This window comes from Salvelinus alpinus, chromosome 14 (assembly GCF_045679555.1).
Source record: "Salvelinus alpinus chromosome 14, SLU_Salpinus.1, whole genome shotgun sequence".
Classification (NCBI taxonomy): domain Eukaryota; kingdom Metazoa; phylum Chordata; class Actinopteri; order Salmoniformes; family Salmonidae; genus Salvelinus; species Salvelinus alpinus.
Window position 1 is genome coordinate 35,567,508 of NC_092099.1, and position 16,528 is coordinate 35,584,035.

General features: G+C 41.6%; 2 protein-coding genes across 2 annotated transcripts in view; one reads left to right on the plus strand and one right to left on the minus strand.

Annotated features, from left to right (window-relative positions):
- Positions 1-44: 44 nt before the first annotated feature.
- On the minus strand, positions 45-3,724 carry LOC139538854 (mediator of RNA polymerase II transcription subunit 4-like). Its single transcript, XM_071341343.1, has 7 exons — positions 3,575-3,724; positions 3,131-3,197; positions 2,718-2,888; positions 2,519-2,576; positions 2,325-2,411; positions 1,954-2,085; positions 45-1,791 (listed from the first exon to the last, which is right to left on the minus strand). Exons 1-7 carry the CDS (start codon positions 3,643-3,645, stop codon positions 1,619-1,621), a joined length of 759 nt encoding a protein of 252 aa, XP_071197444.1. The 5' UTR covers positions 3,646-3,724; the 3' UTR covers positions 45-1,618.
- The window catches only part of LOC139538853 (integral membrane protein 2B-like), a 32,525-nt gene continuing 19,693 nt past the window's right edge, over positions 3,697-16,528 (plus strand). Inside the window, exon 1 of the mRNA XM_071341342.1 lies at positions 3,697-4,095. Coding sequence (XP_071197443.1) covers positions 4,015-4,095 — 81 coding nt within the window. The 5' untranslated portion in view covers positions 3,697-4,014. The remainder of the gene's footprint in view (positions 4,096-16,528) is intronic.

Here is a 16,528-nt window from a genome sequence, read left to right on the forward strand (position 1 = left end):
TGGCCTTTAAAATTGTATTCTCTAAGATATGAGCAACACAAACGTATTTCCTCAAAATTGGTATTTATTTACCCGGTTTGGAAAAACCTACTGTATATACAGACCTATTTACACATGGAGCAAACACTCATCAGTCAAACAAAACAAAAATGACTTTCTATATAAAGAATATACGGTGTGCTTGATGAACCTTGGCCGGCAAGTGTGAACTCGGGCAAGCTGAACAAATTCAAAATCTACTCCTGGAGAGATGTTTTAACCAATAGCAGAGACGTTAAGGAGCACTTGGGTTCAAATCTGCAACACATTCTTTCAAAACAAAACAAATACAGTTATATTCCCTTCAAGGGTACATGTACTTTTCAACACTATTCCCCATTGTCAGTCTCTAAAAAAAATAAAAATAAACAAATGATGGGGAGCCAGATAGACAATGAAAGGAATACAACAGTGTTATCACTATCAGAGTTACGTAGTACCAGACATTTCCCTGAACTGAATCAGCGTAACCATACTGTGGACTTTACAGACACTGTAATACACTACATGACCAAAAGTATGTTGACACCTGCTCATCAAACATCTCATTCCAAAATCATGGGCATTAATATGGAGTTGGTCCATGAGGGGGGACCATGACATTGCTCATGGTCCCCCATTTGCTATAACAGCCTCCACTCTTCTGGAAAGGCTTTCTACTAGATGTTGGAACATTGCTGCGGGGACTTGCTTCCATTTAGCCACAAGAGCATTAGTGAGGTCGGGCACTGATTTTGGGCGATTAGGCCTGGCTCGTAGTCGGCATTCCAATTCATCCCAAATGTGTTCGATGAGGTTGAGATTAGGGCTCTGTACAGACCAGTCAAATTCTTCCACACCGATCTCGACAAACCATTTCTTTATGGACCTCGCTTCGTACATGGGGGCATTGTCATGCTGAAACAGGAAAGGGCCTTCCCCAAACTGTTGCCACAAGGTTGGAAGCACAGAATCGTCTAGAATGTCATTGTATCTTGTAGCGTTAAGATTTCCCTTCACTGGAACTAAGGAGCCTAGCCCGAACCATGAAAAACAGCCTCAGACCATTATTCCTCCTCCACCAAACTTTACAGTTGGCACTATGCAGTCGGGCAGGTAGCGTTCTCCTGACCTCCGCCAAATCCAGATTAGTCTGTCGGCCTGCCAGATGGCGAAGCATGATTCATCACTCCAGAGAACAGCACTGTTGACAGGGGCAGCTCTTTAGTAAGGCCCTTCTACTGACAAAGTTTGTCCATGGAGATTGCATGGCTGTGTGCTCGATTTTATACACCTGTCAGCAACGGGTGTGGCTGAAATAGCCAAATCCACTAATTTGAAGGGGTGCCCACATTCAAAAGTATATATAGTGTATTACATTGGGGATGACAGATAATTTAGTACAAATGTTTCATCAACAAGCTGGGAAAAGAGAGGGTCAGAGTGATCAAACTCTAGCTTTTCATATAGGTTATGGGTGTGATGGATCGCTGGCTCTACGAGGTACTGGGAGTGTCCAATTCCCAACACACAGTCAGCTGATGATACAGATATATACACACAGGTGGGCGGGCTGATGGACAGACACACACTCAGCCAGTCAGTCCGAGTCGCTGCTGCTGCTGGATGAGTCTGTAGACATGGCTTCCACGTCGTCCTCGTTCTCTTTGTTGTGGCCGGGGGGCTCCAGCCCAAAGTCGTTGCCATGGTGCGGGGGGAGCATACCCACTGAGACGTCGGACGATTGCCAGGGGTACTGGGGTGTAAGCACATCTGAGGGGGAGAGGAAGGAAAGAGTATTTGAGCTGCGTGATAGGGTTAGTATTATACTGTATAGTCCACAGAATCATATCAAACACAAAGACCATAGGAGAAGAAAAAAACATTTGACTCAATTTGTAGAAGAAAGGAACCACACATACAACAAAAGCATACCCGGCAATCTCCCAGCAGCCAGTGCATCTCCAGGGAGGTGTCCGTTCACGCCATTAGTTGGCAGATTGCTCATGTGACCCAACATTCCACTGCGCATCTCCAGGTCAGTCGGGTAAGGTCTACGTGGATCACCTGTTATAAGGAATATGTCATCAAGTCGATTGAAGAGTAATTACTGTAGTATTGTGAATGCTAGTCACTGCTGTGATAGGGATTATTTGAACCTCAGCCACTATCTCTACCGAGAGGAAATTCCAGTCTGGAGAGAAGGAACATGCAAGGGAAGGAGGATCTGGGGGAGGTAGTGATTGGGGGGGAAAGGGTATCTAAGACTTCAAAACAAAATAAAAAAGGGCAGAAAGAAGACAAACCTGGTACCCAGTTGAGAGGGGCACACACTGCATTGCTGGCACTAATCCTGTGGGCATATTTGATGATCTCTTCTGAGGAAATACTCCCTGAAAGACAAAAGTTATTTTAGTTTCACATTTATAATCTCTGGTGGTATTTATGTATCAGAAAGCTCTCCAGCTACTCATACGAATGCTGTGAAAATCAGGCTCACCTTTTCTGGCCTTATCAATAGATTTTAGCTTCTCCTTTGCTTGGTATACAGCAGTCGCCTAGAAGAGAGAGGTTTGGGCAAAAAAGGTTAGGTTGAATCAAAGCCATAAACAATGTGCTGTTGGGTTCCAATTTAGTAAAGGAGACACATTGTAGTCTCTTTAGGATTTCTTATCATTCTCCAGCTCCACTATTCTCACCAGTATATGTTCAGCCTCCTTCAGCTGTTTCTGGAGCTGCTGGATGTCGCAGTCTCTCTTCTCCACCTCCTTCTCCAGGACGTGCATCTCTTGGTGCACCTTGCCCTGCTCCTGTGCCACCCTCATCAGCTCCTGGAACTCTCTGTCTCGCTTCACCAGCAGCTCCAGGATCTGCCCACAGCAAAACACATGCATTCAGACTTCTGACCGACTGCACATTGTAAGATAGACTACTATTGACACAAAGTTGTGTGGAGAAAAGCAGTCTCAAAAACCTATTTCACAAAATGCAAACTAAATCTGAGTGGTATGTTCAGGTATGGTGCACATCTTATAATTCTTTGAATAGCTTGGATTGCAGATATTGTTGCTACATCTAAATATAGTTTTAGGTTGAATCCGATGCCTGTTACCTGGGTGTCCTCGCCTCCTTGGGGGAGTTTTTGGCTCCTTGACAGTGCAAGCATCTCTATCAATTCCCTGAAATACGAGTAACATTGGGTTTTATATATACACAATCCATGGCTGACGTTATAGCCTATACAACAGTGGTTCACAACATTTTTCGGTTACTGTACCACCAACTGAATTTTGCTCTGCCTGGAGTACACCTAATGTACCCCCTCATGTGCATTTGACCAGTAACCCTATGATCTCATGAGTCTTCTCAAGTACCCCCTGTGGATAGGCCAATTACCCCCAGGGGTCCCAGTAGCCCTGGTTGGGAACCACTGGCCTAGCAGTAACATTACACTCAGAACACGAAACGTAGGCATTGTTAAATAAACTACAAACTAGATCATTTGAATGGCTGTTCAGGAAACAATTATTCGGGTGAGAAAATAATAAATTCGTACCTGGATAACACTTCTAAATCGTCCAGTACCGATAATAACCGCTCTTTCGTAGATTTATCAGTCACCGCCATCACTGTTTCCACGCCACTGCGCAGAACAGGAAATGGAGCTGATATTTTGTTGTGTGGAAATAAAGCTTGCTAGCGACGTCTGTTGGAAAGGAGTGAAAAGTCCTTCTGTTGGCGAAGTCACTGAGGCAAAAAATAGAAAGAGGCGGAGCCACATCTATACAGAAGAAAATAGTATTCTCTGGAAGTTAGGTACTCGGCGCTCAGCTGTTGAGTTGAGGTGAATATTTGGTTGAGTCGGGCAGCACGAGCTGTGTGTGTTTATCTGCGCGGTCGTAGGAGCTAGCTACAGCAGCAAGATTCCAAACAACTTCGACGTGCTAAACACACTCACACTCTGTTATTTTGAAATCAACCAGTGCAAATTTCACGATGGTGAAGGTATCCTTTAATTCGGCCCTCGGGCAGAAAGACATGAAAAAGGACAGCGAAACCCTAATTCCCGAGGACAAGGTGAGTAATTACAACTGCGAATAGCCATCAAGGATTGTGTTATTGACTGTACGTTTGTTTATGTGTAACTCTGTGTTTTTGTCGCACTGCTTTGCTTTATCTTGGCCAGGTCGCAGTTGTAAATGAGAACTTGTTCTCAACTGGCCTAACGCTACCTGGTTAAATAAAGGTGTAATAAAAACTAAACTAAAAGATTATTACGTTAACTTAACGTTAGTTATCTAACGTTAGAAAACATTGTCACAGTTGAACAGACAGATGGCAAAATGAAGACGTCAATCCCCTAGTTAGCTCCTTTAGAAAGATCAGAGATTAGCCAATACGTTATATATAGCTATCTAATTACCGACATTAGATACATTTGAACTAATTGAAAGTAATATTTGGCCAAATGTCTAAATTAATGTTGTTAGTTCTGAGACTTGCTTAATCAGCTCTCAACAATTCACTGACCACCATTATCTAACGTTAAATTATAGCCTACAGGGGCTGCCAGTTATTGCTTTCTTTCCCCTTCATTGCAAATGGCAGGCTGAATGTCAATTAATGTTTGAGTTTTGGAGATCAGCTGGAACTTGTTTGTCACTTGAAGCCAGCGCTTGTTTCAGTGTTCAGTCCCTGCTGCTTACATTGATACACCCTCAACTGTTCTTTCTCATTCCAAGAACAGCAGTAGCGTTATGATAAGGGTTATCAACACTGAATTGTCATCATTCTGTTTGTCAGTGTTGGTTGGACCAAGAAATGGACAGACACAACATTCATTTCTAAGAACGGTATGATGCCAGGTATTTAGAAATAATCTAAAATAAGAAACTTTGTCCCCAGGGGAGAAATTTCTCTTGCACATTAACAACATCTCAAAAATATATGAATAAATATGGTATATGAAATATGCAGTACAGATGCCTACATGACACAATGCACATGCTCACAACTGATAGGAAGAGTAGGAGCGTGAGACAGCACTCATATGATGTCTGCTCACTTATCATCAAAGCCATGCCAATTGGGCAGGTTGCCTCTGAGAAGATGATGTGAAGTGGCAGGCGAGTCTGCATTGCAAATAACTCCATCTGTCTCCCCTCGCTGACTCATACCATTCAATACATTTTTCAGTACACAGTTCTGTCTTCTATCCTTCCACCCATTAAGATTCTCACAGCCTAGACTGTTTCCCCTTGGGGAAATGTGTCTTGGTTCTCCCAACAAACCCAGCATTGTATTACATTTATCACAAAACAATACAGGGTTACATACAGTCAATATGGATAATGGAACTACCATGCATTGGTCAAATCAAGCTTTTATTTATACAGCACATTTCAGACAATATGCTTTACAGGATAGCATCTTTTGGCATCTTAAGGTTATCTGGCAGGCTATTCCAGAGGCTGGGGGCATAATAACTGAGGGACCTACTGGGTAGATACCATTAAAGCATGCCTGACATGTATTTTGGTGCACAATTGTGGGTTGATTTTAAAAACCAATAGAAGAATCTTAAAATCTATTCTAAATCTCACAGGCAGCCAGTGCAGAGACCTTAAAACTGGTGTAATGTGTGCTGTCCATCTTGGTCATTACGTGTGCTGCAGCATTCTGTATGTTTTGCAGTTGACCAATGGCATGCTTGTGTAGACCAGACAGGAGAGCAATACAGTAGTCCAGCCTGCTTGTAATAAAAGCATGAATAAGTCTCTCTGTATCAGCCTGAGAGAGAAACGGCTGCACCGTGGCAATGTTCCTCGGGTGGTTAAAAACCTATTTTGGTCACATTCCTGATTTAGTTCAGAATTTAAAATAGCACCTAGGTTTTTTACCTGGTGTTTTATCTTTATTGCCTGTGAATTCAAATGTGCGGCTAGATTCTCTCTGTGCTTTGGCTCCGACAATAAGTACTTGATTTAGCTGGAGGAAGTTGAGTCATCAAAGTATTTTAATCACTAATATAGTCTAATCATTTATTTGTGGAGCTAAAATCCTCTGGTGACACAAATGTAAAGTTGTGTATCTTGCTGTGCTTTCTGATAATGCTGTCAAGGGGTTATATATATATATATATATATATATATATATATATATATATATATATATATATATATATATATCACACACAGTTGAAGTCGGAAGTTTACATACACCTTAGCCAAATACATTTAAACTCAGTTTTTCACAATTCCTGACATTTAATCCTAGTAAAAATGCCCTATCTCAGGTCAGTTAGTATCACCACTTTATTTTAGGAATGTGAAATGTCAGAATAATAGTAGAGAATGATTTATTTCAGCTTTTATTTCTTTCATCACATTCCCAGTGGGTCAGAAGTTTACATACACCCAATTAGTATTTGGTAGCATTGCCTTTAAATTATTTAACTTGGGTCAAACGGAGTGTGGTGTCAGGAAAATAACCTCACACTCAATGTCAACAAAACAAAGGAGATGATCGTTGACTTCAGGAAACAGCAGAGGGAGCACCCCCCTATCCACATCGACGGGACAGTAGTGAAGAAGGTGGCAAGTTTTAAGTTCCTCGGCGTACACATCACGGACAAACTGAAATGGTCCACCCACACAGACAGCGTGGTAAAGAAGGCGCAACGGCGCCTCTTCAACCTCAGGAGGCTGAAGAAATTTGGCTTGTCACCAAAAACCACTCACAAACTTTTACAGATGCACAATCGAGAACATCCTGTCGGGCTATATCACCGCCTGGTACGGCAACTGCTCCACCCACAACCGCAAGGCTCTCCAGAGGGTAGTGAGGTCTGCACAACGCATCACCGGGGGAAAACTACCTGCCCTCCATGACACCTACACCACCCGACGTCACAGGAAGGCCAAAAAGATCATCAATGACGACAACCACCCGAGCCACTGCCTGTTCACCCCGCTTGCCTATGCCGTTCAGCCATCGCTCATCCATATATTTATATGTACATATTGATATTCATTCCTTTACACTTGCGTGTATAAGGTAGTTGTTGTGTAATTGTTAGATATTACTGTGTGGTCGGAACTAGAAGCACAAGCATTGCGCTACACTCACATTAACATCTGCTAACCATGTGTATGTGACCAATACAATTTTGATTTGATTTGAATGTTTCGGGTAGCCTTCCACAAGCTTCCCAAAATAAGTTGGGTGAATTTTGGCCCATTCCTCCTGACAGAGCTGGTGTAACTGAGTCAGGTTTGTAGGTTTCCTTGCTCGCACACGCTTTTTCAGTTCTGCCCACAAATTTTCTATGAGATTGAGGTCAGGGCTTTGTGATGGCCACTCCAATACCTTGACTTTGTTGTACTTAAGCCATTTTGCCACAACTTTGGAAGTATGTTTGGGGTCATTGTCCATTTGGAAGACCCATTTGTGACAAAGCTTTAACTTCCTGACTGATGTCTTGAAATGTTGCTTCAATATATCCACATAATTGTCCTCCCTCATGATGCTATCTATTTTGTGAAGTGCACCAGTCTCTCCTGCAGCAAAGCACCCCCACAACATGATGCTGCCACCCCCATGCTTCACGGTTGGGATGGGGTTCTTCGGCTTGCAAGCCTCCCCCTTTTCCTCCAAACATAACAATGGTCATTATGGCCAAGCAGTTCTATTTTTGTTTCTTCAGACCAGAGGACATTTCTCCAAAAAGTACAATCTTTGTCCCCATGTGCAGTTGCAAACCGTAGTCTGGCTTTTTTATGGCAGTTTTGAAGCAGTGGCTTCTTCCTTGCTGAGCGGCATTTCAGGTTATGTCGATATAGGACTCGTTTTACTGTGGATATAGATACTTTTGTACCTGTGAAGATGCTGCCGGAAACAAGGTCCTTTGCTGTTGTTCTGGGATTGATTTGCACTTTTCGCTCAAGTATGTTCATCTTTAGGAGACAGAATGCGTCTTCTTCCTGGGTGGTATGACGGCTGCGTGGTCCCATGGTGTTTATACTTGCGTACTATTGTTTGTACGGATGAACGTGGTACCTTCAGGTGTTTGGAAATTGCTCCCAAGGATGAACCAGACTTGTGGAGGTCCACTTTTTTTTTTCTGAGGTCTTGGCTGATTTCTTTTGATTTTCCCATGATGTCAAGCAAAGAGGCACTGAGTTTGAAGGTAGGCCTTGAAATACATCCACAGGTACACCTCCAATTGACTCAAAGGATGTCAATTAGTCTATCAGAAGCTTCTAAAGCCATGACAATTTTCTAGAATTTTCCAAGCTGTTTAAAGGCACATTCAACTTAGTGTATGTAAACTTCTGACCCACTGGAATTGTGATGTAGTGAAATAATTTGTCTGTAAACAATTGTTGGAAAAAGTACTTGTGTCATGTAGAGGTTGACCGATTATGATTTTTCAACACCGATACCAATTATTGGTCCTCCAATCAAACATTTTTGGAGGACCAAAAATAGCCGATACAGATTTAATTGGCCAAATGTTCTATTTATTTTTGAATTTTTAATTAATAAAACATATATATATATATATATATTTGTAATAATGACAATTACAACAATACTGAATGAACACTTATTTTAACTTAACATAATACATCATATAAAATCATATTTAGTCTCAAATAAATAATGAAACATGTTCAATTTGGTTTAAATAATGCAAAAACAAAGTGTTGGAGAAAGTAAAAGTGCAGTATGTGCCATGTAAAAAAGCTAACGTTTAAGTTCCTTGCTCAGAACATATGAAAGCTGGTTGTCCTCTTTTACGCTGCTTCTACTCTCTGTTTTATCTTATGCATAGTCACTTTAACTATACATTCATGTACATACTACCTAAATTGGCCCGACCAACCAGTGCTCCCGCACATTGGCTAACCGGGCTATCTGCATTGTGTCCCACCACCCGCCAACCCCTCTTTTTACGCTTCTGCTACTCTCTGTTCATCATATATGCATAGTCACTTTAACGATACCTACATGTACATACTACCTCAATCAGCCTGACTATGAGGTGTCTGTATATAGCCTTGCTACTCTCTTTTTCAAATGTCTTTTTACTGTTTTATTTCTTTACTTACCTACACATACACACACACACGCACCATTGGTTTGTTCCTTTTAACATGAGTCTTCAATATTCCCAGGTAAGAAGTTTTAGGTTGTAGTATTATAGGACTATTTCTTTCTATACCATTTGTATTTCATATACCTTTGACTATTGGATATAAGAATAGGTACTTTAGTATTGCCAGCTTAATCTCGGGAGTTGATAGGCTTGAAGTTATAAACAGCGCAATGCTTGAAGCACAGCGAAGAGCTGCTGGCAAATGCAGGAAAGTGATGTTTGAATGAATGCTTACGAGCCTGCTGCTGCCTTCCACCGCTCAGTCAGACTGCTCTATCAAATCGTAGACTTAATTATAATATAATAACACACAAACATGAGCCGTAGGTCATTAACTTCTTGGAACTATAGGGGGTGCTGTTCCGCATTAGCATATTTGGGTCTCCAAATTAAACTGCCTCGTGCTAAATTCTTGATCGTACAATATGCATATTATTGTTATTATTGGATAGAAAACACCTTCTAGTTTCTATAGAAGTTGGAATTTTGTCTCTGAGTGGTACAGAACAATATCTACAGCACTTTTCATGACAGGGGTCAGATTTCAGAAATTTTTACCCCTGATCTGGAGTCTGTTTTTAAGGCGACAGTGAATGCTATGAAGAAACCGACACTGCCTACGTCTTCCTCTGGGTGTCTGTACGTCATCACGTTTTGAATGGAATCGATTGCACAATCACAGCCATTATAAAAGAACAAAATGTATAGGGACCTCCCTTTCTCGTCGCGCGCCTGAAGCGTGAAGGACATCGGACTTGCCTCATTCCAAATCGTTGTCTAACCAGCAATATTTCTCCGGTCATGTTTTCAGTCGTTATAGTTGTTAAAAACATCATAATGTAGTTAATTTGAACCGTTTTATAGCAATTTATATCCGTTTAGTGCGATTTTGAGGAATTTCTTTGTTGTGCACTCTGAAACTTTGGACACGTTTTGTGGTCCCGTTCGATCGTTAGTGGATATTTCGAAGGACAGAGGACATCTATCGACCAAAAGAAGATTACAACATAGAAAGGATACATTGCCCAAGAATCTGATGGAATAACAGCTCAAAGTAAGCAATATTTAATATGATAAATCGTTGTTCTGTCGAAATATTTTAAACGCATATTTCGCCATTTTGTTTTATCGCGTCACTTGGCGAACCCTGTATTGAAAAGTAAGGATAATTTTAAAAATGTAAGTCAGCGGTTGCATTAAGAACTAATTTGTCTTTCGATTCCTGTCAACCCTGTATTTTTTAGTCAAGTATATGATTAGCTTTCAATTAAACTAGATCACTCTGATAGATGACGTCAGACATATTGAGGCTTGATTTCCTAGTATTTTTATTGTGTAACCACGGTTTTGTATGGCTAAATATGCACCTTTTCGAACAAACTGTATATGTATGTTGTAAAATGATGTTACAGGAGTGTCATCGGAAGAATTCTGAGAAGGTTAGTGAAAAAATTAATATATTTTGGCGGTGATTACGTTATAGCGCTCTTTGGCTGGAATCGATGCTCTGGTAACGTTTTCACATGTGGTATGCTAACTTATCGATTTATTGTGTTTTCGCTGTAAAACGCTTAGAAAATCTGAAATATTGTCTGGAATCACAAGATCTGGGTCTTTCCATTGCTATGCTTTGTCTATTCTTATGAAATGTTTTATTAAGAGTAAATTGGTCATACACGTTGCTCTCTATAGTAATTCTAGTCGTCTTGTGATGGTAGGTGCAATTGTAAACTGTGATTTCTACCTGAAATATGCACTTTTTTCTAACAAAACCTATCCTATACCATAAATATGTTATCAGACTGTCATCTGATGAGGTTTTTTATAGGTTATTGGCTATCAATATCTTAGTTTAGCCGAATTGGTGATAGCTACTGGTGGAGAGAAAAAATGGTGGACAAAGAAATTGTGTATTTTGCTAACGTGTTTAGCTAATAGATTTACATATTTTGTCTTCCCTGTAAAACATTTTAAAAATCTGAAATGGTGGCTTTATTCACAAGATCTGTATCTTTCATCTGGTGTCTTGGACTTGTGATTTAATGATATTTAGATGCTACTATCTACTTGTGAAGCTATGCTAGCTATGCTAATCAGTGTGTGGGGGGATGGGGGGGGATCCCGGACCCGGGGTAGAGGCTCGTGAAAGGTTAATATGGTCAAATCCAGAAACGATCATTTCGAAAACAAAACGTTTATTCTTTCAGTGAAATACGGAACCGTTACATATTTTATCTAACGGGTGGCATCCTAAGTCTAAATATTGCTGTTACATTGCACAACCTTCAATGTTATGTACAATTCTGGCAAATTAATTACGGTCTTTGTTTGGAAGAAATGGTCTTCACACAGTTCGCAACGAGCCAGGCTTATAAGATAAGTTTAATGCTAGCTAGCACCTTACCTTGGCTCCTTGCTGCGCTCGCATAACAGGTAGTCAGCCTGCCACGCAGGCCATAATTGGTGTCCAAAAATGCCGATTACCGATTGTTATGAAAACTTGAAATCGGCCCTAATTCATCGGTCATTACGATTATTCGGTCGACCTCTAGTGTCATGCACAAAGTAGATGTCCTAACCGACTTGCCAAAACTATACTTTGTTAACAAGAAATTTGTGGAGTGGTTGAAAAGCGAGTTTTAAAGACTTCAACCTAAGTGTATGTAAACTTCTGACTTTAACTGTGTGTATATACAGTGGGGAGAACAAGTATTTGATACACTGCCGATTTTGCAGGTTTTCCTACTTACAAAGCATGTAGAGGTCTGTAATTTTTATCATAGGTACACTTCAACTGTGAGAGACGGAATCTAAAACAAAAATCCAGAAAATCACATTGTATGATTTTTAAATAATTAATTTGCATTTTATTGCATGACATAAGTATTTGATCACCTACCAACCAGTAAGAATTCCGGCTCTCACAGACCTGTTAGTTTTTCTTTAAGAAGCCCTCCTGTTCTCCACTCATTACCTGTATTAACTGCACCTGTTTGAACTCGTTACCTGTATAAAAGACACCTGTCCACACACTCAATCAAACAGATTCCAACCTCTCCACAATGGCCAAGACCAGAGAGCTGTGTAAGGACATCAGGGATAAAATTGTAGACCTGCACAAGGCTGGGATGGGCTACAGGACAATAGGCAAGCAGCTTGGTGAGAAGGAAACAACTGTTGGCGCAATTATTAGAAAATGGAAGAAGTTCAAGATGACGGTCAATCACCCTCGGTCTGGGGCTCCATGCAAGATTTCACCTCGTGGGGCATCAATGATCATGAGGAAGGTGAGGGATCAGCCCAGAACTACACGGCAGGACCTGGTCAATGACCTGAAGAGAGCTGGGACCACAGTCTCAAAGAAAACCATTAGTAACACACTACGCCGTCATGGATTAAAATCCTGCAGCGCACGCAAGGTCCCCCTGCTCAAGCCAGTGCATGTCCAGGCCTGTCTGAAGTTTGCCAATGACCATCTGGATGATCCAGAGGAGGAATGGGAGAAGGTCATGTGGTCTGATGAGACAAAAATAGAGCTTTTTGGTCTAACTCCACTCGCCGTGTTTGGAGGAAGAAGAAGTATGAGTACAACCCCAAGAACACCATCCCAACCGTGAAGCATGGAGGTGGAAACATCATTCTTTGGGGATGCTTTTCTGCAAAGGGGACAGGACGACTGCACCGTATTGAGGGGAGGATGGATGGGGCCATGTATCGCGAGATCTTGGCCAACAACCTCCTTCCCTCAGTAAGAGCATTGAAGATGGGTCGTGGCTGGGTCTTCCAGCATGACAACGACACAAAGCACACAGCCATGGCAACTAAGGAGTGGCTCCGTAAGAAGCATCTCAAGGTCCTGGAGTGGCCTAGCCAGTCTCCAGACCTGAACCCAATAGAAAATCTTTGGAGGGAGCTGAAACTCCGTATTGCCCAGCGACAGCCCCGAAACCTGAAGGATCTGGAGAAGATCTGTAGGGAGGAGTGGGCCAAAATCCCTGCTGCAGTGTGTGCAAACCTAGTCAAGAACTACAGGAAACGTATGATCTCTGTAATTGCAAACAAAGGTTTCTGTACCAAGTATTAAGTTCTGCTTTTCTGATGTATCAAATACTTATGTCATGCAATAAAATGCAAATTAATTACTTAAAAATCATACAATGTGATTTTCTGGATTTTTGTTTTAGATTCCGTCTCTCATAGTTGAAGTGTACCTATGATAAAAATTACAGACCTCTACATGCTTTGTAAGTAGGAAAACCTGCAAAATCGGCAGTGTATCAAATACTTGTTCTCCCCACTGTATATATATATGAACTGAACTGTTCCGGACCCATCAACCAAACCTCATGGAACGCCACATGTGATATGTATTTTCTCTGAGTTATGTTCACCAAGGGTGACAAACTCTTGACCGGTTAAATAGGTCCTAAACCTATTTCATATCAAATTTTGTATGTCACATACACATGGTTAGCAGATGTTAATGCGAGTGTAGCGATATGCTTGTGCTTCCAGTTCCTACCATGCAGTAATATCTAACAAGTAATCTAACCTAACAATTTCACAACAACTACCGTATACATACAAGTGTGAAGGAATGAATAAGAATATGTGCATAAGAATATATGAATGAGTGATGGCCGAACGGCATAGGCAAGATGCAGTAGATGGTATAGAGTACAGTATATACATATGAGATGAGTAATGTAGGGTATGTAAACATTATATAAAGTGGCTAGTGATACATTTATTACATACATTTTTCCATCTTAACCTCTCTTGGGTAGGGGGCAGTATTGTCACGTCCGGATGAAAAGCGTGCCCAGAGTAAACTGCCTGCTACTCAGACCCAGATGCTAGGATATGCATATTATTAGTAGATTTGGATAGAAAACAGTCTGAAGTTTCTAAAACTGTTTGAATGATGTCTGTGAGTATAACAGAACTCATATGGCAGGCAAAAACTGGAGAAAAGAATCCAACCAGGAAGTGGGATTTTTTGTTGTTGTAGGTTTATAGTATTTCAACTCTTTGCTTATCCAAGATACAGTGGAAATGGGGTCATATTGCACTTCCTAAGGCTTCCACTAGATGTCAACAGTCTTTAGAACCTTGTTTGATGCTTCTACTGGGAAGTTGGGGCGAATGAGAGGGGAATGAGTCAGAGGTCTGCCAGAGAGCCACGAGCTGACCATGGGCGTTGATGTGAGAGAGTTAGCTTGCGTTCCATTGCATTTCTGAAGACAAATGAATTCTCCGGTTGGAACATTATTGAATATTTATGTTAAAAACATCCTAAAGATTGATTCTATACATCGTTTGACATGTTTCTATGGACTGTAACGAACTTTTTGACTTTTCGTCTGCACCTAGTGATCGCGCGTCATGAATTTTGATTACTGGGCTAAACGCGCGAACAAAAAGGAGGTATTTGGACATAAATGATGGACTTCATCGAACAAAACAAACATTTATTGTGGAACTGGGATTCCTGGGAGTGCGTTCTGATGAAGATCATCAACGGTAAGTGAATATTTATAATGCTATTTCTGACTTCTGTTGACTACACAACATGGCGGATATCTCTTTGGGTTTTGTTGGTCTCTGAGCGCTGTACTCAGATTATTGCATGGTTTGCTTTTTTTGTAAAGTTTTTTTAAAATCTGACACAGCGGTTGCATTAAGGAGAAGTGGATCTAAAATTCCATGCATAACAGTTGTATCTTTTAGCAATGTTTATTATGAGTATTTCTGTAAATTGATGTGGCTCTCTGCAAAATCACCGGATGTTTTGGAACTACTGAACATAATGCGCCAATGTAAACTCAGATTTTTGGATATAAATATGAACTTTACCGAACAAACATACATGAAGTCCTATGAGTGTCATCTGATGAAGATCATCAAAGGTTAATGTAGTATCCTTAAAGGCTTCTTAAAACTACGACTCATGAGACTTACATATGGTTTAGTATTTAATTGTAACTTAGATTTACATTATCTTATGCACCTGGCTTAAACTACCTGAAGCTTTCTAAATCATAGTTAAATAGGCAGACATAGGAAATAGCTACGGATAGCGGGAAGCAAACCCCCGTCTTGAGTCAATACTGCCATCTATTGGTAAACATAAATATACCAGGCTACTACAGGTAATGATTCAATTTATCTCTATTTCTGCCTTTTGTGACTTCTCTTTGACTGGAAAAATGGCTGTGTTTTTCTGTGACTTGGCTCTGACCAAACATAACATAATCGTTTGGTGTGCTTTCGTCGTAAAGCCTTTTTGAAATCGGACACTGTTGCTGGATTTACAAAAAGTGTATCTTTAAAATGGTGTAAAACACTGTTGACGAGGTGAGACGCTACCGTCCCACATACCCTAGAGGTTAAAGTGGCTGGAGTTGAGTCAGTAAGTTGGCAGCAGCCACTCAATGTTAGTGATGGCTGTTTAATAGTCTGATGGCCTTGAGATAGAAGCTGTTTTTCAGTCTCTCGGTCCCCGCTTTGATGCACCTGTACTGACCTCGCCTTCTGGATGATAGCAGGGTGAACAGGCAGTGGCTCGGGTGGTTGTTGTCCTTGATGATCTTTTTGGCCTTCCTGTGACATCGGGTGGTGTAGGTGTCCTGGAGGGCAGGTAGTTTGCCCCCGGTGATGCGTTGTGCAGACCTCACTACCCTATGGAGAGTCTTACGGTTATGGGCGGAGCAGTTGCCGTACCAGGCGATGATACAGCCCGACAGGATGCTCTCGATAGTGCCTCTAAACGTTTGAGTGTTTTTGGTGACAAGCTGAATTTCTTCAGCCTCCAGAGGTTGAAGAGGCGCTGCTGCACCTTCTTCACCACGCTGTCTGTGTGGGTGGACCATTTCAGTTTGTCCGTGATGTGTACGCCGAGGAACTTAACTTTCCACCTTCTTCACTACTGTCCCGTCGATGTGGATAGGGGGGTGCTCCCTCTGCTGTTTCCTGAAGTCCACGATCATCTCCTTTGTTTTGTTGACATTGAGTGTGAGGTTATTTTCCTGACGCCACACTCCGAGGGCCCTCACCTCCTCCCTGTAGGCCGTCTCGTCGTTGTTGGTAATCAAGCCTTCCACTGTAGTGTCGTCTGCAAACCTGATGATTGAGTTGGAGGCGTGCATGGCCACGCAGTCGTGGGTGAACAGGGTGTACAGGAGAGTGCTGAGAACGCACCCCTGTGGGGCCCCAGTGTTGAGTATCAGCGGGGTGGAGATGTTGTTACCTACCCTCACCACCTGGGGGTGGCCCGTCAGGAAGTCCAGGACCCAGTTGCACAGGGCGGGGTCGAGACCCAGGGTCTTCTGTGGTTTTCCACTAGAAATG

Excerpts from the sequence above, each read along its gene's own strand:
- LOC139538854 (XM_071341343.1), bottom strand. The coding sequence starts at position 3,645 with ATGGCGGTGACTGATAAATCTACGAAAGAGCGGTTATTATCGGTACTG. Across the intron at positions 2,086-2,324 it reads CCCTCTCAACTGGGTACCAG|GTGATCCACGTAGACCTTAC; the intron begins GTTTGTCTTCTT and ends TCCTTATAACAG. Across the intron at positions 1,792-1,953 it reads GGCTGCTGGGAGATTGCCGG|ATGTGCTTACACCCCAGTAC; the intron begins GTATGCTTTTGT and ends TCTCCCCCTCAG.